Genomic DNA, 25484 nt, shown 5'->3' with positions numbered 1-25484 from the left:
GGAAGAAGTGCATAAATTCCTAGAAACATACAAACTACCAAAACTGAAACAGGCATATATAGAAAACTTGAACAGACCCATAACCAGCAAGGAAATTAAGTCTGTAAACAAAAATCTCACAATAAATAAAGTCCAATGCCACATGGCTTCACAGGGGAATTCTATCAGTAATTTACAAAAAAAAACACATAATAGGTATTTTTCTCAAAAACAAAAATGTAAAGAAAACATCCAAACTCATTTTACAAGGCCAGAATTACCTTGGTTCCAAAACCAAAGACCCCACTAAAAAGGAGAATTACAGGCCTATATCTCTGATGAACCTGGATGCAAAAATTCTCACTAAGATTCTAACAAGTCGAATCCAACAGTACATTAAAGGAATTATTCACCAAGATCAAATGGTAGTTATTCCTGGAATGCAAGCGTGGTTCACTGTTTGCAAATACAACCAATGTGATACACCACGTTAATAAAATAAATGATAAGAACCAAATGACCCTTTAATAGATGCAGAAAGAGCATTTGACAATGTACAACATCCTTTCATGGTAAAAAATCTCAACAAAGTAGGAATAGAGAGAGCATACCTCAACATCATAAAGGCCATGTATAAAAACTCCAGAGCTAACATCGTTGTCAATATGGAAAACTGAGAGAATTTCCTCTAAGGTCAGAAGAGAGAGATGGTCCACTCTCACCACTGTTATTTAACATAGTAATGGAAGTCCTAGCCACAGCAATCAGACAACACAAAGAAAAAGAAATACAAATCAGCAAGGACGAATTCTACTTCTCACTGTTTGCAGATGACATGATACTCTATACAGAAATCCCTAAACACTCCACCAAAAAATGGCTAGAATTGATAGACAAATTCAGTAAATTTCAGGTACCCAAATGAAGTTACCAACATTTGTTGCATTTCTATACACTAACAATGAAGCAACAGAAAGAGAAACTAAGTAATCAACACCATTTACAATTGCACCAAAAACAGTAAGATACCTAGGAATAAACCTAACCAAAGAGGTAAAATATCTGTATGAATAAAACTATAAAACACCGCTGAAAGAAATTGAAGATGACACAATGAAATGGAAAAACATTCCATGTTCATGGATTGGAAGAACAAATATTGTTAAAATGCTTATATTACCCAAAGCAATCTACACATCAGCAGTTTTCACAGAGCTAGAACAAACAATCTTACAATTTGTATGAATACACAAAAGACCCTGAATAGCCAAAGCAATCTTGAGAAAGGAAAGGAAAGCTGGAAGCATCACAATTTCAGGCTGCAAGTAATATTACAAAACTGTTGTGACCAAGACAGTATGGTACTGGTACAAAAATAGACACATAGATACATGGTACATATTTAAAATCCAGAAGTGAACCCTCCTATACATGATCAATTAATCTTCAACAAAGAAAGAATATCCAATGGGGAAAAAACAGTCTCTTCAATAAATGGTGGTGATAAAACTGAACAGCAGCATGAAAAATTATAAAACTGGTCCACTGTCTCACACAAAAATAAATTCATAATGTATTAAAGACCTAAATGTGAGATAAGAAAGCATGAAAGATAAGAAAATCCTAGAGGAGATCACAGGCCATAACGTCTTTGACATTGACCATAGGAACTTCTTACTAGACACGTCTCCGGAGTCAAAGGAAACAAAAGCAAAAATAAATATTTGGTACTTCATCAAGATAAGAAACTTCTGCAAAGTGAAGAAAACAATCAACAATACTAAAAGTCAACCTTTGGAGCCAGAGAAGATTTGTGCAAATTATATATCTGATAAAGGTTTAATTTCATAAAATATATAAAGAACTTATAAAATGAAGCACCCAAAAAAGCAATAATCCAATTTAAAAATGGACAGAAGACATGAATAGAAACTTTTCCAAAGAAGACATACAGATGGCCAACAGACACATGGAAAGATGCTAAAACTTCACTCATAATCAGGGAAATGGAAGTCAAAACTACAATGAGATATCACCTCACACCGGTAAGGATAGCTCAAATTAACAACAGGAAACAACAGGTATTGGCAAGAATGCAGAGGAAGAGGAAACCTCTTACACTGTTGATGGAATGCAAATGGGTGCAGCCACTCTGGAAAACAGCATGGAGATTCCTCAAAAAGTTAAAAAGAGAACTACCCTATTATCCAGCAATTGTGCTACTAGGTATTTATCCAAAGTATAAAAGAATACTGATTTGAAGAGATACATTCACCCTGATGTTTATAGCAGCATTATCTTTATTAAACAAATTATAGAAAGAACCCAAGTGTCCACTGACTGAATAAAGAAAATGTGGTGTGTGTGTGTGTGTGTGTGTGTGTGTGTGATGGGATATTACTCAGCCATAAAAGAAAGAAATCTTGCAATTTTCATTGCTGTAAATAGGGCTAGAGAGTATTATGCTAATAGAACTAGGTGAGTCAGAGAAAGACAAATACCATATGATTCCACTCATATGTGGAATTTAAGAAAAAAAAACAAATGAACATAGTGGGGTGGAAAGAGAAGGAAACCAAGAAAGTGATTCCTAACTATAGAGAATAAATTCATGGTTACTTGACAGGAGGTGGACAAGGAGATTAAAGAGGGCATTTTTGTGTGTGTGATGATCATCTGGTATTGTATGTAAGTGTTGAAACACTAAATTGTATACCTGAAACATACTGTATGTTAACCAACTTTAATTTAAATAAAAAATGGTGTAAAAAGGAATGTGATCATCTCATAAAAACAATTGTCTCATAGAAAAGGAAGTATATGAAACACCTCTTTGATTTTCCCTCCACTATTTCCTTCGCCTACTCCCGTTTCCCAAGAAAACATTAAGTCTATCCTAGGTTCTTTGACTGCCAACACTAATGTGGTCTGGATTATACCAAATGCTGAGATCTAGAGGTATAACTTTGGTTGGAAAAAAGATGATGTCGTGGATTGGCATTAGTTTGCATTTTGTGGGTGTAAGATCCATTGACATACTTGTATGTTCTCCTGATTATTATGAACTTCAGAAAACCAGAGCAGAGAGACAAATCGGTTGGGTTAGCCCAATTATAGATGGGTTTGAGGAAGCTTCACCCATCTCAGTGGAAAATGTTCCAGGCCACAGCTGTGAACAAAGGAATTGCAACTCTGTGAGTGAAACAATTCCTAATGAGAGTGAACAAAATAAGAAATGAGGACAGTGAGAAAAGTGGACTATAAATTCTTTCAGATTTAATTTTGCCAAAGGGAGAGGAATTTTGTTTTAGGGATTCCATTTTTCTCTAGTGAATTAAACGATAGAAAATTCATTTAAAAAAACACAAGTGGGGTGCCTGGGTGGCTTAGTCAGTTAAGCATCTAACTCTTGATGTCAGTTCAAGTCATGATCTCATGGTTGTGAGATAGAGCCCCATATCAGGCTCCATGCTTAGCATGGGATTCTGCTTGGAATTATCTCTCTCTTTCTCCTTCTGTCCCTCCTCTGCTTGCTCACACTCTCCCTGTAAGATAAAAAATAATAATAATATATATATTTAAAAAAACCACAAGCAACAAAAAATAGATTAAAATTCCACAGAATTTAAAAATTTTTCTGCCTTAGAAGGCCTGGGTGGCTCAGTCGGTTAAGCGTCTGACTTCAGCTCAGGTCATGATCTCACAGTTCCTGAGATTGAGCCCCACATCAGGCTCTGTAGTGACAGCTCAGATCCTGAAGCCTGCTTCACATTCTGTGTGTCCCTCTCTCTCTGCCCTTTCCCTTCTCTCTCTCTCAAAAATGAAATAAACATTAAAAATACTTTAAAAATTGTGTTCAAAAATACCTACCAATAAAGAAAAAAATGAGGGAACATATTTGCAAATCATGTATCTGATAAGGGGCTTATGTACAGAATATATAGAATACTTGTAATTCAATAATAAAAGGAAACATCACTCCTCATCAGGGAAATACAAATGAAAACCACACTCAGATTTCACCTCACGCCATTCAGAGTGGCTAAAATGAACAAATCAGGAGACTATAGATGCTGGAGAGGATGGAAATTATGGAAAGGCCTAAATGTCCATCAACTGATGAATGGATGAAGACATTGTGGTTTGTATACACAATGGAATACTACGTGGCAATTGGAAAGAATGAAATCTCGCCTTTTTTAGAAACGTGGATGGAACTGGAGAGTGTTATGCTAAGTGAAATAAGTCATACAGAGAAAAACAGATACCATATGTTTTCACTCTTATGTGGATCCTGAGAAGCTTAACAGAAGTCCATGGGGGAGAGGAAGGAAAAAAAAAGAGGTTAGAGAGGGAGGGAGCCAAAACATAAGAGACTCTTAAAAACTGAGAACAAACTGAGGATTGATGGGGGATGGGGTAGAGGGGAAAATAAGTGATAGATATTGAGGAGGGCACTTGTTGGGATGAAAACTGGGTATTGTATGTAAGCAATGAATCATGGGAATCTACCCTGAAGTAAAAAGCACACTGTATACACTGTATGTTAGCTAACTTGATAATAAATTATATTAAAATAAATAAATAAATAAAATAATTAAATAAAAATAAAATAAAGGAAAAAAAGAAAAATATGGGTGCAAGAGGCAAGGATACAGCATGGTGTTGTGTAGGCCAGCACCCCCTTTCCCAATTCTTGGGCATGAAGTGTCTTTGGAGCACCTGCTCCTGCCTCAGCTACTTCCACCTACACTACAGATGGTTGTTGTCTCTATGGTGAGGAGGAGGAAGAGGAGTGCCAGATCAAGGGCATAAGTACAAAAATTAAAAAATAAAGTGTTTTATGAAACAAACAAATCTTCAATCAAGTGTAACATTTTGATGCTTGACATCTAGACTACTTCTCTCACTATGCCAGCAGTAACTGTAGATCGTAACCAAATAATTTGTGAAGTTTGGGCTTGCAACCTGTATGAAGAGATGAAGAAAATTCATTCAGTTATCTGAAAATATAATTGCGTTGCTATGGACACTGATTTTCTGGGTGTGGCTGCAAGAATTTAGGAGGAAGGCTGACTATCAGTACCAACTCTTGCAATATAATGTAGACTTCTTAAATAGAAGTTGGCTAGAACTGACATTTATAAATGAGCAAAGAGAATACCCTCCAACAACTTCAACTTGGTAGTTTAATTTTAAATTTAATTTGATGGAGTACATGTATTCCCAGGACTCTATAGTGATACTAAAAACATCTGGTATCCATTTTTAAAAACGTGAGGAAGGAATTGAGACCCATTACTTCACAGAACTTCTTATGACATGAGGAGTGGTCCTCTGCAAAGGGGTCAAATGGTTATAATTTCACAGTGGTTATGATTTTGGCTATTTAATCAAAATCCTGACCAACTCTAATTTGCCTGAAGAAGAACTAGACTTCTTTGAGATCCTTCAATTATTTATTTCTAATAATTTATGATGTGAAGTACTCCCTGAAAAACGACAAAAAATCTCAAAGGTGGTTTATGGGAAGCTGCTCAACAGTTACAGCTGGAACTGATAGGACCACAACATCAGGCAGGATCTGATTAATTGTTCACAGGAATGACCTTTTTGAAAATGAGAGAAGAATGAAGACATCAGTAGTGCCTCTTTCTCAGTTGGTTTTTAGGTTGAGAACATTAAAAATCTTATGTCAAAAAAGGAAAATATAATTAAAAATGGGCAAATTATTTGAATAGATGTTTCTCCAAAGAAGAAATATAAGTAGTCAGTAAGTGCAGGAAAAATGATAAACATCATCAGTCATTAATAAAATGATAAGTAATAACAAGTGTTAGTATATAGAGGAAATTGGGACCCTTACATACTCCTGATGGGAATAAACAATAGTTCAACCTCTTTGGAAAAGAGTGTGGCAGTTCCTTGAAATGTTAAACATTAGGTTACTATATGACTCTCCTAGGTGTATATTCAAGAGAAATGAACACATTATATCTACATAAATACTGGTATGCAAATATTCATAGCAATGCTATTCACAACAGCCAAAAGGTAGAAACAAAGCAAATGTCTATCAGCTGATGAATAAATAAATATGGGGCGCCTGGGTGGCTCAGTCGGTTAAGCATCCGACTTCGGCTCAGGTCATGATCTCACGGTCCGTGAGTTCGAGCCCCGCATCGGGCTTTGTGCTGACAGCTCAGAGCCTGGAGTCTGTTTTGGATTCTGTGTCTCCCTCTCTCTCTCTGACCCTCCCCTGTTCATGCTCTGTCTCTCTCTGTCTCAAAAATAAATAAACGTTAAAAAAAATAAATAAACAAATAGTATGGGATTTCTATACAATGGATACTTATTTGGAAATAAATTAAGTGATAAGTGATACAGGCTACAAAATGGATGAACCTTGAAAAAAATCTTGCTAAATGAAAGGAGCCAGACACAAAATATCACGTATTGTATGATTCATCCATATAAATTGATTAGAATATGCAAATCTATAGACACAGAAAATAGATTTGTGGGTGCCTACATCTTTGGGCTCTGCAGAGAAATAGGCAGTGACTGCAAATCAGCACAAAGTTTCTTTTTGGGGAAATGGAAATTTTCTTAAACCAAGTGTGGTTATGGTTGCCCAATATTGTAAAATACTAACAGCCACTGAATTGTATGATTTTAAAAGGTTAATTTTATAGTATATGTATTATATCTCAATAAAGTTGTTATAAGAATCAATGAAATCAATTCTCCTTACAAACAAGAAAATAAAAATTATATTATTATCTCAATAAGTGGAGGAAAAGCACTTGACAAAATTAAACATGTATTTGCAATTAAAAAAAACTTTCAGTGAACAACAAATGGAATGGAACTTCCTTAATGTGATAAAAGACATCCATAAATAATCTACAACTAACATCATACTTAATGGTGAAAGACTGAATCTTTAAAAATAGCAAGAATGACCCCTCTCACCTCCACATTTCAGCATCATACTGGAAGTCCAAACCAGGCCAATGAGAGGGGGGAAAGAAAAGAAAAGAAAAGAAAAGAAAAGAAAAAAAAAAAAAGAAAAGAAAAGAAGAGAAAAGAAAAGAAAAGTGCAGAGACACAGAGAGAAGTGGGGATAAGAAATAAAGGCAATAATGATGGTGGGGATGAGGAAAATGATGATGATGACGATGATGACGATGACGATGATAAAAGAAGCAGAGAAAAAATCTGAAGCTAGAGATACTGCTTGAGAGCTCTTGGATCCCCCAAATTCTTGCCTTGTTTATCTTTTTAAAGTTTATTTATTTTGAGAAAGAGAGAGAGAGAGAGAGAGGCAGAGAGAGGGAGAGAATCCCAAACAGGCTCCGTGCTGTCAGCACAGAGCCTGATGCAGAGTTCAAACTCAAACCATGAGATCATGACCTGAGCTGAAATCAAGAGTTGGATGCTCAACAAATTGAGCCACTCAGGGGCCCGTTTCTTGCCTTGTTTCTTGAAGAAGGTTCTGGATTGACAGCTGGATGACTATAACTTTATCTCATGGTGGTTCTGCTAGGTGATAGTAGTAAGAGGAAATAGCCCAAGAGAGATCAAATTCTTACCATAGTGTGGGTCTCTATAGGGACCTTATGCTTCCTAAGTCAGATGATTTTGCCTTGAAGGAAGGAAAAGTTCTAACTGTTCCATTGTCATCAGCTCCAACTATAACTGAATATAACTGGAAAGTGGCTGAAGATAGAGATAACACCACAGTTCTGAAATTCTTTCCAATGCCATAATTCACATGTATATAATGTACATTTTATAAAGTGCTGTCTTAAAAGCCATAATTATATCAAGACATTATTTATTTTTTTCTCACATAAATAATAGCAATAAAACCAAAAGAGAAAAAAGGGAAATTGATTATAGAAGACCCCTCAAAAAGGCCTACATGCTTGTAATAAATAAAACTTTAAAAGAAAATTCTTTCTGTTCACAGACCATGATTGTCTATGTATAAAATCTCAAAGTATATTCCAAAAAACTCCTAAAATTAATAAGTGAGTTTAACAACTTTGTAGGATATAGAGCCAATATAAAACAGTTAATGACATTTGTATATACTGATATTAAGCAATTGGAATATGAGATTATCTGAAAATTACATTCATATTAGCACCAAAAAATTCAGTACTTAAGAATAAATATAGCAAAACATGTGCAGGAATCTGTGTTCAGAAAAATACAAACACTGATGAAAGAAATAAAAAACCTAAGTAAATGGAGAGATATCACGTGATGATTAATTAGAATACTAATAATGTTGGGACATCGATACTTCCCAGTTTGATCTACAGACTGAAAAAAAAATCTACCAAGAGTTTCTTGTTTTGTTTTGTGTTGTGTTGTGTTGTTTTGTTTTTCTTTTAGATATCAACAAGCTTAATCTAAAATTTGTACATGAGATTGGAGTGTCTGGATGGCTCAGTCAGTTAAGCGTCTGACTTCGCTTCAGGTCATGATCTCACAGTTCATGTGTTCAAGCCCCATGTTGGGCTCTGTGCCAATAGCTAGGAGCCTGGAGCCTGCTTCGGATTCTGTGTCTCTCCCTCCCCCGCCGCCCCTCCCGCACTCACACTCTGTCTCTCTCCCTCTCTATCTCTCCCTCAAAAATAAACATTAAGAAATAAAATAAAATAAAATTTGTACATGAAGTCAAAGTTAATAGAAGAGCCAAGTAAGTATATTAAAAGAGAAAAAAACAGAATAACATTGGAAAATTCACACTATCTAATTTCTAGACTTATTCTAAAGCTCTGTAATTAAGAAAGTGGGTTATCGCCAAAAATAAAAAATAATTTATGTGAGGTGATGAATGTATTAACTGACTTGATTGCAGTAATTCTTTCACCATGTATAGGTATATTAAAATACCACATTTCACACCTTTTAAAAATCATGTGGTACAATCTAAACATATACTATATTTTTGTCAATCATGTGTCAATAAAGCTGGGGGAAAAATAGTGGGAGTTGGTGAATAGACAACTTGTTCAGTGGAATAACACAGAAAGGGCCAAAATAGAGTCAAAATGTAGTCAGCTGATTTTAGACAAAGGGCAAAGGCAATTCAATGAAGAAAGGGTAGTCTTTAACAAATGGTATCAGAAAACTAGGCAACTATATGCAAAGAAACAAATCTCAGCATATACCTCATATCTTAAACAAAAGTTAACTCAAAATGGGTCATAGACCTAATGTAAAGTGTAAAACTCTAAAATTTAGAGGAGAAAGCATTAGAGAAAATCTACACTGGTTTTGCTAAGAGTTTTAGATATAGAACCAAAGCACAGAAAAAAAAATTGCACTTTATCACAATTAAAAACTTGTTTTGTGAAGAACACAGTAAAAAGTCTGCAAGTACAAGACACAGGCAGGGAGAAAAAATATTTACAAATCACATATATAAAATCCTCAAAACTCTACAATAAGAAAACCCAGACCCAGTTTTTTAAGGGCTCCTGGGTGGCTCAGTCAATTAAGCATCCAACTTAGGCTCAGGTCATGGTTCATGGGATCAAGCCCTGTGTTCGGTTCTCTGCTGTTAGCACAGAGACTGCTTGGGATCCTCTGTCCCCACCTCTCTCTGCCCCTCCCTGCTCATGCTCACTCTTTCTCTCTCAAAAATAAATAAACATTAAAAAAATAAATAAACATTAAAAAATAAATTATTTTTTAAAGACAAATGTTCAGAAAAACAATTTAACAAATAAATTATACAGGTGACAAATATGCTTATAAAAAGATGTTCAGCATCATTAATCATTAAGAAAATACAAATTAAGACCATAGCGCAACTTGTCAGTGCACACCAATGAGTGTGGCTAAAATAAAAATTCTTACAATACCAAATGCTGAGGAGGATTCAGAGCAAATAGAACTCCTGTACAATGCTGGTAGGAAAGCAAAATAATAAAGCTACTTTGGAAAACTTTATAAGCAGTTTTTATATATCATCATACATGTATATTCTGCGATAGAGTTTAAAGGTAACAAAGAATGTTAGAGATATAACATGAATTTTAAAAAATAAATATTGATTAACAAAACAAGCTGCAGAAAAATAATATATGTTTGATAAAACTTATGTTTAAAATAAAGCTCAGCTAAGTTACATTATGAGACATATCAGAGTTTTATGTCAGACTTGCTGACAGTGTAATCATTAAGAAAAAAAGAACATATTTCTTGAATATCTATAGAGTGGATTTATATAATTAAAAAAAAAAGAAGTGCCAGATAAGGTTGTAACTAAGTACAGAATTGGTTAGTTTTATAAAGTATAGAGACATCATAAATCTTATGAGTTGTATAGTATATACACCTGGTTTATAATGATCCAGAACCATTTCCAAGAAATGTCATGTGTGAGCCATTGAAAGAGAACTATTATTTTTCTCCCCACAGTACATTTTAAAAATAAATGAGACTCTTAAAAACTGAGAATAAACTGAGGGTTGATTGGGGGTGGGAAGAAGGGGAAAGTGGGTGATGGGCATTGAGGAGGGCACCTGTTGGGATGAGCACTGGGTGTTGTATGGAAACCAATTTGACAATAATTTTCATATTTAAAAAATAATAAAATAATAAATATGATACTGGGGCCCCTGGGTGGCTCAGTCCGTTAAGCTTCTGACTTCAGCTCAGGTCAGATCTCACAGTTTGTGGGTTGGAGATCCGCCTCAGGCTTTGTGTTGACAGCTAGGAGCCTGGAGCCTGGAGCCTGCTTCGGTTTCTATGTCTTTGTCTCTGTGCTTCCTCTGCTTGCTTCCTCTCTCTCTCTCTCAAAAATAAAAAAAATTAAAAAAAATTATAATAAATAAATAAGATATAGAAAATGCACAATACCCATTCACAAGTGTATATACCATATTTATTACATATTTTATATCTTATATACCATATATAGCATATACCATATATAGTATAGTATAATATATAGTATATTTAAATCTATATACATCTAAAGATTGTTAGGATATACAAAAATTGAATGATGATTGTAAGCATTAGAGAGGGAGAAATGAATAGAATTTGGGCTAAAGAAAAAGAGAATTATATTTTATTATATTATATATATAATATATACCATATATATATAATATAATTATATAATTATATAACATAATATGTATTATATTATATTATAGCTTATTTCTACTTTTAAAGGCTTCAATAAAAATAAGTAAAGTTAATTTTGAACTGAGAGTGTTTAGTATTTCTAGTATTGCTATATATACTGTATTTTCAAATGTCATAAGAAATGATTGCAAAAAGAATTTTTAATGACTGATTTGGCAAACTAATCCCAGATTACTAGGAGATTAGAAAAAGGCTGAAGGATATAAAGTGTTAATATTTTGCTGCAAGCCTTGGGGAATAAGAAGTGGATTATTTTATTCAGATGAATTTTCTGAATTTTACACAATGTCCACACTGTGCATGCAATTCTTTTGCAATCAGTGGAAGAATTTTAAAAGAGAGGAAAAAATAAAAAAGAAGGAAAAAAAAATCCTCAAGATGTAAAGTCTGGTAATTATCTCAAGATTTGGTCAAGATGGCAGACTGAGGTGCTTTTCTCTCCTCCTACTTCAAATTGCTTTTAATGACAGGAAAGGAAGGTTTCTGTATTATAAATAATAACTCTAGATGGGCATGGGGAAAAGAAAAGGCAGATTCCTCGAGGATAGAAAGCAGATGGGGCAAGGGCACTGAGGTGTGGGCTGTGGGGAGGAGACTGGGAGCCTCCGCGACCTGAAGAGTGGGTGCCAAGGGAGGGAGGGGTTGTGGTCCCGGAGGCTCCTTGCTTTGGAAAGGGGCGGGGCTGGGAGCCAAGGAAAGCCTCCCAGGCCTAGGGCAGCGGTTGTTGTGAGACTTAGGGATGGGGTGGGAGAGCGCGGTGTTTGGCAGGAAGGGGAGGCCTCTCTCCTGGCAGGAAGCTGCGCTACGGGAAGAGGGAGGAGACTGCGGCGGCGGCTGTGTCTGGTGGGAGCCAGATGTGGCAGTGCTGCTGCCGCCAACAGTGAGACTGAGAACCCATGAGCCGAGTGCTGGGGACACCGCCTCCATCTCCGCCTTCCTCACAGCGCTCCAAGATACCTTCTTGCCTACGGATCCTCCCCTCTCAGCTCCTGCAAGCGCTCACCTCATCGTCTGCTGATCCTCTTTCGCCGCAGGTTCACAGCGGAGGCAGCGCGGCAAGGTGTCCCATTTGGGCACGTGAGGCCCGTGATCCCCGGACGTGGGGAGGTGGGCACTGGACTAGAAAACCGGAGGATTGGGGTTGGTGGGTGTCCAGCAAGAAAATTGGGGTCGGTATTCTGATGAGTTATGAGGGAGACTAAAAAGGGTGATTTGGGGACTGTGTGTTTGTGTGTGTGTGGGGGGGGGGGGGGATTGAAGAGCACCTGGATGATGTACAAAGGTAGCCAGGCATGAAAAGACGTTTGTTATAGGCGCTCAACAGGAAAATGGGGATGACCAGAAAGAGACATGAAGGAGAGGTGAACACCAGGCAGAAGGCATGAGGATGGGAGACAAAAGGGATTAAGAATAGATGGCCATGGGCAGGGGGCAGGCGGAGTGACATTAGTAGAAATGGAGTAATGAGGTGGAGGCTAAGAAATGGTGAATAGCCGTGTTTGGTGTGGGGTCCTAGGATGGCAACAGAGGATCAGGCATTATGCAAAAGAGCCTGCTCCCTCTATCTGGGGCCTCAACCACCAGGACCACAACATTCACCGCCTCTCTAATGCTGCAGCACAGCCAAAGAAGCCTGGAGGGAGGGCACTGAAGACAAACATGCAATAGTCTTTTGATATCCAGTATTCCAGCTGGACACATTAGAATGATTTGGGCTGAATGTACCTGGTGCCCAAGAAGTTTGAAATACAAAGGGAAAAAAATCTCACACTATAATACACCAAATATGTCTCCCTAGCCCCTTTCCTCCTCCTGCAGGCATGAAGACCCTTCACAAAAAGGCAGCTGCAGATCAGCAAACCAGGGAAACTGATGATCACCACATTGGATCTGCAAATATGAGGAAGAAAAAGACCTGTCAAAAGAAGCAGAGGGGCAGACCTTCATCCCAGCTCCGAAGGAACATAGTGGGCAGCAGAATTTCACATGGATGGAAAGAAGGCAATGAGCCCATCACGCAGTGGAAAGGAACCGTTCTGGATCAGGTGCCTATCAATCCCTCTCTTTACCTGGTCAAATATGATGGAATTGACTGTGTCTATGGACTGGAACTTCACAGAGATGAAAGGATTTTAAAGCTTAAAATCCTTCCTGATAAGGTGCCATGTTCTCGAGTCACAGATGTGTGCCTTGCAAATACCATAATTGGGAAAGCTGTGGAACATATGTTTGAGGGTGAGCATGGTTCCAAAGATGAATGGAGGGGAATGGTCTTAGCCCAAGCACCTATCATGAAAGCCTGGTTTTATATTACCTATGAGAAGGATCCTGTCTTATACATGTACCAGCTTCTAGATGATTACAGAGAAGGAGACCTCCGTATCATGCCAGAGTCCAGTGAGTCTCCTCCAACAGAGAGGGAGCCAGAAGGAGTTATAGATGGCCTCATAGGTAAACATGTGGAATATACCAAAGAAGATGGCTCCAAAAGGACAGGCAAGGTCATTCACCAAGTGGAAGCCAAACCCTCTGTGTATTTCATCAAGTTTGATGATGATTTCCATATCTATGTCTATGATTTGGTGAAAAAGTCCTAACTGTTAGGGTAAACTTTGCCACATTTGTGAGAATAAATGTATACTTTGTAGATGTGCAAAATAATGTTGCTTTTCAGTGTATTGAAAGCTTAAGGGTCCCTGTTAATTCAACATCTTTGCCAGCATAACTGTTGTTTTGTTTTTTTTTTTTTTGAAAATACAAATTTATGTGGACATGACATGCTGTGTGTAAGGACTTTGTCATGTTGAAAAGATTGGGTGTGTTTGGTGGATGGGGCATGAAAGGAAGGGACAGCTGTAAATGCAGGCTGTGAATAAAGTTCAGCTAGTATCATAATCAGTCATCTAAAAATGGAATAGGACTTAGCTGGTCTGGTCTAGAGAGGGGGGAGGAGAAGGAACTAGAGATGGGCTGTAGAGGGAGGGAGAAGGGGAGGTGACTGCCTAGGAAGAGGTGGGGCAGGGCCAGAAATGGAGAGGCTCCCTGGGGGAGGGATGGCCTAAGAGAGAGAGGCACACAACTGGGAGGGGGTGGAGAATAACGGAGAATAAGATCTTGGGGCTTAGAGGAAAACAAACAGAATGCCTTGAGTAGAGAGGGGCTCAACGTAACTTAGAGCAAGGTCTAGAGCAAGGTGGAGGGGGAGCGGGAAAAGGTATTTGGCAGGAATCTGGAGGGTACTCAAAGGGTCTGCATGAATAAGGAGCCATAAGGGGAGGAACACTGAGGAAGACAGAATTCCAAGCATAAAGACTGCCAGAGTAAGTGTGAATACAGAAAAGGAGGTGTGAGGAATGGGGCCCACGAGACATGGGAAGGCCCAGGAAAAAGTTGTACTTCTGGCAGTAGCCACATTGCCTTCCCTGGCTCTGTGCAGAAACGATGTGACAGCTGTCAAAGAAGCCAAATGGGTTGGAAGTTCCCTAGAATGGCATTTTGACAGGGATGAGTCAAGACTTAAGCAGGAGTGAACTATATACCTAAAAAGCTTTTCTTATTCCAGGGATTTTATGCCACAACTGCTCAGCAGAAGCCCAACCCTCAGCCTATACACATTTAACATGGCACCCCATGAACACGGGGCTGTGGGTTGACTCCTCACATTTCCCACAGGACCCAGGTGCAGTAAATCTTGGACCTGAAGGTCCTGGTTCATTGCCCCTGCAGGATAAACAATTATTGTGAGGAATGGATTGATGGGGCACTCAGAACTTAAAAGATGTGCCACCTTGCATTTGGAAAGTATTTTATGCAGAAGAATAAAACCTTTAAGAACCGAGTTACAGCAATCTCGTCACTCTTCTTTCTCCTACTGCACTGTGCCTTGCCTCCCTACACAAAAGGCGCATCAGAGGACTGAGCCTGATGTTTCTCTCCAGGGCATGAGAAATACTTGACAGTCCATATTTCTGTCAGCAGCTTCCTGAAACCACAGGTGGCAGCAATCAGTGATCTTCCAAGTAGATGTCTGCTGCCCCCAAAAGCCCCATTCAAGACTATACCCCTACAAATAAGATGGCTGCTGACCTTTCACAGGTAGTCCTTGGCCAGTCTTGCCCACACCAAGCACACAAAAAAGCTATGATGGAAGTTTGTTTGGTTCTGTTTCCAGGTGAAATGAATGGCATGGAGCTATTGGGCTACAAGTGGTGATTTTGTATAACTAAATACTCAACTGTATAATGCCACACAGAGGGGTGGTGTTGGTGGGGAGAGGGTGCAATAATCCCAATAAAATTCTTCCAAGATACTGTGTCCTAACACATGGGTCTGTGTCCTTCTCTTTTTCTCCCCCATGCCATTCCCAGTACTGCTGAGGAAGTTCCCTTCAAAACCTTTTCTCTGGTTTCCCCACCCTACACTCCACTAAAATATACTCCTGCCCTCAAAGAAAGAGTTAAGGTGACCCCACTGCCTAGGCTTCCTCACCTTCATGCATAGGAAATGGAGGGGGAGGCAGAGAGCTTCCACAAATCAAAAGCAGGTGTAACCCAACATGACCTGAAGTTATTTGCCTGAAGAATTACCAAAGTAAACCCATCTCACCATAGCAGGCTTCAGTTTTCTTTTACACATCACACATTTTACTCTAGCAAACACGTACATGGGCCAATTTCAGCCAGCTGTAATGTTTTGTTTGATCCTGGTAATTTATGTGCTATTTTGAAATTAGCTACTTAGACATTTGGGAGATTTCACATTTAAAAAGTCCATATTTATGATGTACCTTAAAAAAATAAACTGCAGGTGAGGGCCCATATTCGAACAAGGATACAAGCAGCTGGGTCTGAGGAAGGGCTCAGCCCATTCTAGGCTCTGAATGATGTTTCAGCTTGGGCATCCACCTAGTTGGCCTGCTTCACTCTAATAAAAATCCAAGTTCTCCCCTGGAGACATTTGAATTCATAGTTTTGTAGATAGATCCATGGGAAAATACCTAGCCCTGTTTTTGGCTTAATTTCACCCCAATTTCCTTTGAATTCAATTATTTGATCTTTATGTTGCAAATACTTTCCTTAGGTGGGCGTTCTGCCAGGAAGTCTTCTAGGCACAGGTGTTTATGATATTGTAATGAGCAAAAGAAACAAACAAAATACTCATTCTTTTAAATATGAAATTATTGTCAAATTGGTTTCCATACAACACCCAGTTTTCATCCCAACAAGTGCCCTCCTCAATGCCCATCACCCACCTTCCCCTCTCCCCTATCCACCCTCAGTTTGTTCTCAGTTTTTGACAGTCTCTTATGTTTTGGCTCCCTCCCTCTCTAAACTCTTTTTTTTTTCTTCCTCTCCCCCATGGACTTCTGTTAAGCTTCTCAGGATCCACATAAGAGTGAAAATATATGGTGTCTGTTTTTCTCTGTATGAATTTTTTCACTTAGCATCACACTCTCCAGTTCCATCCACATTGCTACAAAAGGCCAGATTTCATTCCAATTGTGTAGTATTTCCATTGTGTATACAAACCACAATTTCTTTATCCATTCATCAGTTGATGGACATTTAGGCCTTTCCATAATTTGGCTATTGTTGAAAGTTCTGCTATAAACATTGCGGTACAAGTGCCCCTATGCATCAGCATCTCTGTATCCCTTGAGTAAATTCCTAACAGTGCTATAGCTAGGTCATAGGGTAGATCTATTTTTAATTTTTGGAGGAACCTCCACACTATTTTCCAGAGCGGCTGCACCAGTTTACATTCTCACCAACATTGCAAGAGGGTTCCCGTTTCTCCACATCCTCTCCAGCATCTATAGTCTCCTGATTTCATTTTAGCCACTCTGACTGGCATGAGGTGAAATGTGAGTGTGGTTTTGATTTGTATTTCCCTGATGAAGAGTAACGTTGAGCATCTTTTCATGTGCCTGTTGGCCATCTGGATGTCTTCTTTAGAGAAGTGTCTATTCATGTTTTCTGCCCATTTCTTCACTGGATTATTTGTTTTTTGGGTGTGGAGTTTGGTGAGTTCTTTATAGATTTTGGATACTAGTCCTTTGTCCAATATGTCATTTGCAAATATTTTTCCCCCATTCCGTTGGTTGCCTTTTAGTTTTGTTCATTGTTTCCTTTGCTGTGCAAAAGCTTTTTATCTTCATGAGGTACCAATAGTTCATTTTTCCTATTAATTCCCTTACCTTTGAGGACGTGTCAAGTAAGAAATTGCTGTGGCTGAAGTCAGAGAGGTTTTTTCCTGCTTTCTCCTCTAGAGTTTTGATGGCTTTCCTGTCTCACATTCAGGTCCTTTATCCATTTTGAGTTTGTTTTTGTGAATGCTGTAAGAAAGTGGTCTAGTTTCATCCTTCTGCATGTTGCTGTCCAGTTCTCCCAGCAAGAGACTGTCTTTTTTCCATTGGATATTCTTTCCTGCTTTGTCAAAATTCCTTGGCCATACTTTGTGGGTCTACTTCTAGGGTTTCTATTATATGCCATTGGTCTATGTGTCTGTTTTTGTGCCAATACCATGCTGTCTTGATGATTACAGCTTTGTAGTAGAGGCTAAAGTCTGGGATTGTGATGCCTCCTGCTTTGGTCTTCTTCTTCAAAATTATTTTGGCTATTTGCAAACTTTTGTGGTTCCACACAAATTTTAGGATTGCTTGTTCTAGCTTTGAGAAGAATGCTGGTGCAATTTTGATTGGGATTGCATTGAATGTGTAGATAGCTTTGGGTAGTATTGACATTTTAACAATATTTATTCTTCCAATCCATGAGTACGGAATGTTTTTCCATTTCTTTATATCTTCTTCAATTTCCTTCATAAGCTTTCTATAGTTTTCAGCATACAGATCTTTTACATCTTTGGTTAGGTTTATTCCTAGGTATTTTATGCTTCTTGGTGCAATTGTGAATGGGATCAGTTTCTTCATTTGCCTTTCTGTTGCTTCATTATTAGTGTATAAGAATGCAACTGATTTCTGTACATTGATTTTGTATCCTGTGACTTTGCTGAATTCATGTATCAGTTCTAACAGACTTTTGATGGACTCTATCGGGTTTTCCATGTATAATAACATGTCATATGCAAAAAGTGAAAGCTTAACTTCATCTTTGCCAATTTTGATGCCTTTGATTTCCTTTTGTTGTCTGATTGCTGATGGTAGGACTTCCAACCTTATGTTAAACAACAGCCGTGAGAGTGGACATCCTTGTCGTGTCCTGATCTCAGGGAGAAAGCTCTCAGTTTTTCCCCATTGAGGATGACGTTAGCTGTGGGCTTTTCATAAATGGTTTTTATGATGTTTAAGTATGTTCCTTCTATCCCGACTTTCTCGGGGGTTTTTATTAAGAAAGGATGCTGAATTTTGTCAAATGCTTTTTCTGCATCGATTGACAGGATCATATGGTTCTTATCTTTTCTTTTATTAATGTGATGTATCACGTTGATTGATTTGCAAATGTTGAACCAGCCCTGCAGCCCAGGAATGAATCCCACTTGATCATGGTGGATAATTCTTTTTATATGGTGTTGCATTCGATTTGCTAGTATCTTATTGAGAATTTTTGCATCCATATTCATCAGGGATATTGGCCTGTAGTTCTCTTTTTTTGCTGGGTCTCTGTTTGGTTTAGGAATCAAAGTAATGCTGGCTTCATAGAATGAGTCTGGAAGTTTTCCTTACCTTTATAACTTTTGGAATAGTTTGAGAAGGATAGGTATTACTTCTGCTTTAAATGTCTGGTAGAATTCCCCTGGGAAGCCATCTGGCCCTGGACTCTTATTTGTTGGGAGATTTTTGATAACTGATTCAATTTATTCACTGGTTATGGGTCTGTTCAAGTGTTCTATTTCTTTCTGTTCAAGTTTTGGAAGTGTGTGGGTGCTTAGGAAATTGTCCATTTTTCCAGGTTGTCCAGTTTGTTGGCATATAATTTTTGATAGTATTCCCTGATAATTGCTTGTATTTCTGAGGGATTGGCTGTAATAATTCCACTCTCATCCATAATTTTATATATGTGCGTCATCTCCCTTTTCTTTTTGAGAAGCCTGGCTAGAGGTTTATCAATTTTGTTTCTTGTTTCAAAAAACCAACTCTTGGTTTCATTGATCTGCTCTACAGTTTTGTAAGATTCTATATTGTTTATTTCTGCTCTGATCTTTATTATTTCTCTTCTTCTGTTGGGTTTGGGATGTCTCTGGTGCTCTGCTTCTTTTTCCTTTAGGCATGCTGTTAGATTTTGTTTTGGGGATTTTTCTTGTTTCTTGAGATAGGCCTGGATTGCAATGTATTTTCCTCTCAGGACTGTCTTTGCTGCATCCCAAAGCGTTTGGATTGTTGTATTTTCATTTTTGTTTGTTTCCATATATTTTTTAATGTCTTCCCTAATTGCCTGGTTGACCCATTCATTCTTTAATAGAGTGTTCTTTAACCTATTGCTTTTGGAGGTTTTCCAGACTTTTTCCTGTAGTTGATTTCAAGCTTCATAGCATTGTGGTCTGAAAGTATGCATGGTATGATCTCAGTTCTTGTATACTTAGGAAGGGCTATTTTGTGACCCAGTAAGTGATCTATCTTGGAGGATGTTCTATGTGCACTCGAGAAGAAAGTATATTCTGTTGCTTTGGGATGCAGAGTTCTAAATAGATCTGTCAAGTCCATCTGATCCAATGTATCATTCAGGGCCCTTGTTTCTTTCATGATCCTGTGTCTAGATGGTCTATCCATTGTTGTAAGTGGTGTATTAAAGTCCCCTTCAATTACCACATTACTATCAATAAGGGTGCTTATGTTTGTGATTAATTGTTTTATATATTTGGGGACTTCCGTATTTGCTGCATAGACATTTATAATTGTTAGCTCTTCCTTATGGATAGACCCTGTAATTATTATGTAATGCCCTTCTTCATCTCTTGTTACAACCTTTCATTTAAAGTCTAGTTTGGGGGCGCCTGGGTGGCTTGGTCGGTTAAGCGTCTGACTTTGGCTCAGGTCACGATCTCACGGTCTGTGAGTTCGAGCTCCGTGTCGGGCTCTGGGCTGATGGCTCAGAGCCTGGAGCCTGCTTCCAATTCTGTGTCTCCCTCTCTCTCTGCCCCTCCCCCGTTCATCCTCTGTCTCTGTCTCAAAAATAAATAAACATTAAAAAAAATTAAAAAAAATAAAGAAATAAAAAAAATAAAAATAAAGTCTAGCTTGTCTGATATAATTATGGTGACTCCAGCTTTCTTTGACTTCCAGTAGCATGATAGATAGTTCTCCATTCCCCCACTTTCTATCTGAAAGTGTCCTCAGGTCTAACATGAGTCTCTTGTAGACAGCAAATGGATGGGTCTTGTGTTTTTATCCATTCTGATACCTATGCCTTTTGGTTGGCGCATTTAGTCCATTTACATTCAATGTTATTATAGAAAGATATGGGTTTGGAGTCATTGTTATGTCTGTAGGTTTCATGCTTGTAATGATGTCTCTGGTAGTTTGTCTCACAGGATCCCCATTAGGATCTCTTGTAGGGCTGGTTTACTGGTGATGAATTCCTTCAGTTTTTGTTTGTTTGTTTGGGAAAACCTTTATCTCTGATTCTGTTCTAAACGACAGACTTGCTGGATAGAGGATTCTCGGCTGCATATTTTTCCTGTTCATTACATTGAAGACTTCCTGCCATTCTTTTCTGGCCTGCCAAGTTTCAGTAGATAGATCTGTCATGTGTCTTATCAGTCTCCTTTTATATGTTAGAGCATGCTTATCCCTAGCTGCTTTCAGAATTTTCTCTTTATCCTTGAATTTTGGCAGTTTCACTATGGTATGTTGTGCAGAAGATCAATTCAAGTTACGTCTGAAGGGAGTTCTCTGTGCCTCTTGGATTTCAATGCCTTTTCCTTCCCCAGGTCAGGCAAGTTCTCAACTATGATTTCTTCAAGTACCCCTTCAGCACCTTTCTCTCTGTCTTACTCCTCTGGAATCCCAATTATGTGTATATTATAACGTTCAATTGTGTCACTTAGTTCTCTAATTCTCCCCTCATACTCCTGTTTTTTTTTATGTCTTTCTCAGCTTCTTCTTTTTCCATAACTTTATCTTCTCTCCTCTGCCTCTTCAATCTGAGGTGTGGTCACCTCCAGTTTATTTTGCACCTCATTTACAGCATTTCTAAGCTCCTCCTGACTGTTTCTTAGTCCCTTGATCTCTGTAGTAATAGATTCTCTGCTGTCCTCTATACTTTTTCAAGCCCAGCGATTAATTTTATGACTATTATTTTAAATTCGTTTTCTGTTACCTTGCTTAAATCGTTTTTGATCAGTTTGTTAGCTGTCAGTCCTTCCTGGAGTTTCTTTTGAGGAGAATTCTTCTGTTTCATCATTATGGATAGTCCCTGGAGTGGCGTGGAACTGCAGGGCTCTTTTTCTGTGCTGTCTGGAGTAACTTGCATTGGTGGGCGGGGCCGCAGTCAGACCTGATGTCTGTCCCCAGCTGACTGCTGGGGCCACAGTCAGACTGGTGTGTACCTTATCTTCCCCTCTCCCAGGGGCAGGACTCACTGTGGAGTGGTGTAGCCCCTGTCTGGGCTACTTGCACACTGCCAGGCTTGTGGTGTTGCTTCGATGGGATCTGGCATATTAGCCAGAGTGGATCTGCAAGGTGCACAGGGGTGGGAGGGGCAGACTCAGCTGGTTTTGTCTTTAGAGGTCTGCTTTGAGAGGGGCCTTGTGGCCCCGGGAGGGAGGCAGACCCATTGGAGGGGTGGATCCACAGAAGCACAGCGTTGGGTGTTTGCTCAGGACAAGCAAGTTCTGTGACAGGAACTGGTTCCCTTTGGGATTTTTGCTGGGGGATGGTCAAGGGAGATGGCACTCCCCAGCATCTTTGTTCCCTGCTGACCTGAGCTCTGTCCTCTGGGGCTCAACAACTCTCTCTCCCAGTGTCATCTAGCCCTCCTGCCCTCCAAGCAGAGCTGTTGACTTATAACATTCCAAATGTTAAGTCCAGCTGGCTGTCAGAACTCATGGAGTCCAACCCCTCCGCTTTTGCAAGTCAGACTCGGGGTCTCTGCCTTGCCCGGCAGGCTGCCCCTCCACGACACCAGCTCCCTCCCACCAGTCCATGTAAAACGCACTGCCTCTCCACCCTTCTTACCCTCTGTGGGCCTCTTGTCTATGCTTGGCTCTGGAGAGTCTGTTCTGCTAGTCTTCTGGCAGATTTCTGGGTTATTTAGGCAGATGTCGGTGGAATCTAAGTGATCAGAAGGATGCCGTGACCCCAGCATCCTCCTACACCTCCATCTTCTAAACAAATCCACAAATAAAATACTCTTACCCTCATGAGGCTTACATTTTACTGTGGGAGACAGTAGCCAAGATGCAATAAGGAAAGTATAAACTGTTTTCAAACCGATAAGTGTTAAAAAGAAAAGATAAATAAAGGAAGGAATAGTGAATAGGAATTTCTGGTTGAAAGCTGAAATGGGATAAATAGGGGGTCCAGTGAAGATCTCACTGAGAACATGGCTTATGAGTAAACACCTGAAAGCTATTAGAAAACTGGACCTGTGGCTGTCTGGGAAAGGAGCACTTCTTTTAGAACAACAGCAAGTGTTGAAGCTGCAGCCAGGGGTAAACCTGGAATATTCAAGGAACACAGATGATACCAGCATTGCTGAACCTAATTGAACAAAGTAGAGAATATTAGGAAGTGAATTCAGAGAGGTGAAGAGGATATGGGAGAAGCAGATACCTTAGAGAGGTGGAAGTCCTAGAATGAAATTTGGCTTATACACTGAATATGATAAGAAGCCATTTAAGAATTTTTAGCATAGGCAAAATATAATTTGTCTCATAGTTAAACAGCATCACTTCTGGCAACTCTGGAAAGTGATTTGTATGGGGCTCACAGATGGAAAGAGTGAGATCAAAACAAAACAGTAGAAAGACTGAGAAATAGGTTTTCATATAGGAAACTTGAATCATAACAGAAGTGACATTTCAGGTGAATGATGAAAAGACATTTTATTCAATAAATGGTACTGCAGTAATGTGTTTTCCATATGCCAAAAATAAACCTAAACCCCTGTATCACACTTTACACAGATAATAAATTCCAAGTGGAAAAAAAGGTAATGCTTAAACTTGGAAAGTAACATTTGTAAAAATTTTAGAATATGAAATAGAAGTTAATGTTTATGTTTTATTTAATGAAAATGGGTAAAATTTCATTTCAAGGCCAAAAAAAAAAACCACAAACACCACAGATATTGAAGGAAAAACAATAAATTTGATTTTTTAAGTAATAAATATTTTAATATTCATATATATTTTATTAATTTTCACATTGCATATTTTAAAATATTCAAAATTTCAAAAACCATCATATGCAAAGTGGAAGAAAATGAGATTAGGCTACAAACTTTGTTAGTTAAAATGAATGAAATAACAAAAATACATTCAATGATTTAAAAAACAGTCCATAGGAAACTTGATAAAAATTATGAACAGGCAATTCACAAAGAGATCACATGGTCAATAAACATTTATTACCTTAACCTACTCCACATTACCTCATAACTTTTCTATAACATATGTCATCTTCTAACATACTATATAATTTACTTAGTTATTAGGTATACTGTTGTTTCCCTAACAGAATGTAATCTCTGAAAGTGCATGATTTTTTTCAACTTTTTACTTAAATTCTAGTTAGTAAACCTGTAGTATAATATTGGTTTCAGGAGTAGAATTCAGTGATTCATCACTTTCATGTAACACCCAGTGCTCATCATAACAAGTGCTCTATTTAAAACCCATCACCTTTATCCCATTCTCCGCCCAACTCTCTCCATCAAATCTTTGTTCTCTATCATTAAGACACTCTTATGGTTTGTTTCCTTCCCTTTTTTTCTCCCTTCCCCTATGTTCATCTGTTTTGTTTCTTAAATTCCACATATGAGCGAAATTATATAGTATTTCTTGTTCTCTCATCGACTTATTTCATTTAACATAATGCACTCTAGCTCCATCTATGTCATTGCAAATAGCAAGATTTCATTCTTGTGGATGACTAAGTACTATTTCACTGTGTGTGTCTGTGTGTGTATATATATATATATATACATATATATATACCACATCTTCTTTATCCATTCATCAGTCAATGGACATTTGGGCTCTTTCCAAATGTTGGCTATTGTTGATAGGGCTGCTATAAACATTGGGCTGCATGTGCACTTTCAAGTCAGCATTTTTGTATCCTTTGGATAAATACCTAGTAGTGAAATTGTTAGGTCATAAGATAGCTCTATTTTTAAGTTTTTGAGGAATCTCCATACTATTTTCCAGAGTGGCTCCAGAAGTTTGGATTCCCAAAAATAATGTAAGAGTGCTCCCCTTTCTCTGCATCCTCACCAATATTTGTTGTTTTCTGTGTTGTTAATTTTAGTCATTCTGACAGATGTAAGGTGGTATCTCATTGTGTTTTTTCTTTTTATTTCCCTGATGTTCAGTGATGTTGAGCATGTTTTCCAGTGTCTATTGCCATCTGGAAGTCTTCTTTTTAAAAAATTTTTTTTTCCAACGTTTATTTTTATTTTTGGGACAGAAAGAGACAGAGCATGAACGGGGGAGGGGCAGAGAGAGAGGGAGACACAGAATCGGAAACAGGCTCCAGGCTCCGAGCCATCAGCCCAGAGCCTGACGCGGGGCTCGAACTCACGGACCGCGAGATCGTGACCTGGCTGAAGTCGGACGCTTAACCGACTGCGCCACCCAGGCGCCCCGAGGAAATCTTCTTTAAAAAACTGTCTTTTCATGTCTTCTGCCCATTTCTTAGTTGGATTATTTGTTATTGGAGTGTTGAGTTTGGTAAATTTTTTATTTAATTTGGATACTAACACTTTATTATACATTTCATTTGCAAATATCTTCTCCCCTCTGGAGTCTGCCTTTTAGTTATGTTGGTTGTTTCCTTCACTGTGCAGAAGTTTTTATATGCATGAGGTCCCAGTAGTTCATGTTTGCTTTTGTTTCCCTTGCCCCTGACAATGTGTCAAGTAAGAAGTTGCTACAGTTAAGGTCAAAAAGGTTGCTGACTCTGTTCCCCTCTAGGATTTTGATGGGTTCCTGTCTCACATTTATGTCTTTCATCCATTTTGAATTTATTGTTGTGTACTGTGTCATAAAGTGGTCCAGGCTCATTCTTCTGCATATTGCTGTCCAGTTTTACCAATGCCATTTGTTGAAGAGACTGTGTTTTTTCCATTGGATATTCTTTCCTGCTTTGTCAAAGATTATTCAACCATAGAATTTTGGGTCCATTTGTGGATTTTTATTCTAGCCTATTG

General features: G+C 38.4%; 1 protein-coding gene and 1 pseudogene across 2 annotated transcripts; both read left to right on the top strand.

Annotated features, from left to right (window-relative positions):
- Positions 1-4890: 4890 nt before the first annotated feature.
- On the top strand, positions 4891-5613 carry LOC122477069 (annotated as a pseudogene).
- A 6537-nt stretch (positions 5614-12150) lies between these two features.
- On the top strand, positions 12151-13933 carry LOC122477891 (spindlin-2). 2 transcript variants are annotated; one of them, XM_043571383.1, is made up of 2 exons: positions 12151-12264; positions 12956-13933. In XM_043571383.1, exon 2 carries the CDS (start codon positions 12978-12980, stop codon positions 13752-13754), a length of 777 nt encoding a protein of 258 aa, XP_043427318.1. In that variant the 5' UTR covers positions 12151-12264; positions 12956-12977; the 3' UTR covers positions 13755-13933. The 2 variants fall into 2 exon arrangements, with proteins under 2 accessions (XP_043427318.1, XP_043427317.1); XM_043571382.1 differs by having other exon boundaries at positions 12229-12326.
- The last annotated feature ends 11551 nt before the right edge of the window (positions 13934-25484 follow it).

The sequence above is a fragment of the Prionailurus bengalensis genome, chromosome X (assembly GCF_016509475.1).
Source record: "Prionailurus bengalensis isolate Pbe53 chromosome X, Fcat_Pben_1.1_paternal_pri, whole genome shotgun sequence".
Classification (NCBI taxonomy): domain Eukaryota; kingdom Metazoa; phylum Chordata; class Mammalia; order Carnivora; family Felidae; genus Prionailurus; species Prionailurus bengalensis.
This window is presented reverse-complemented; position numbering and strand designations above follow the sequence as displayed.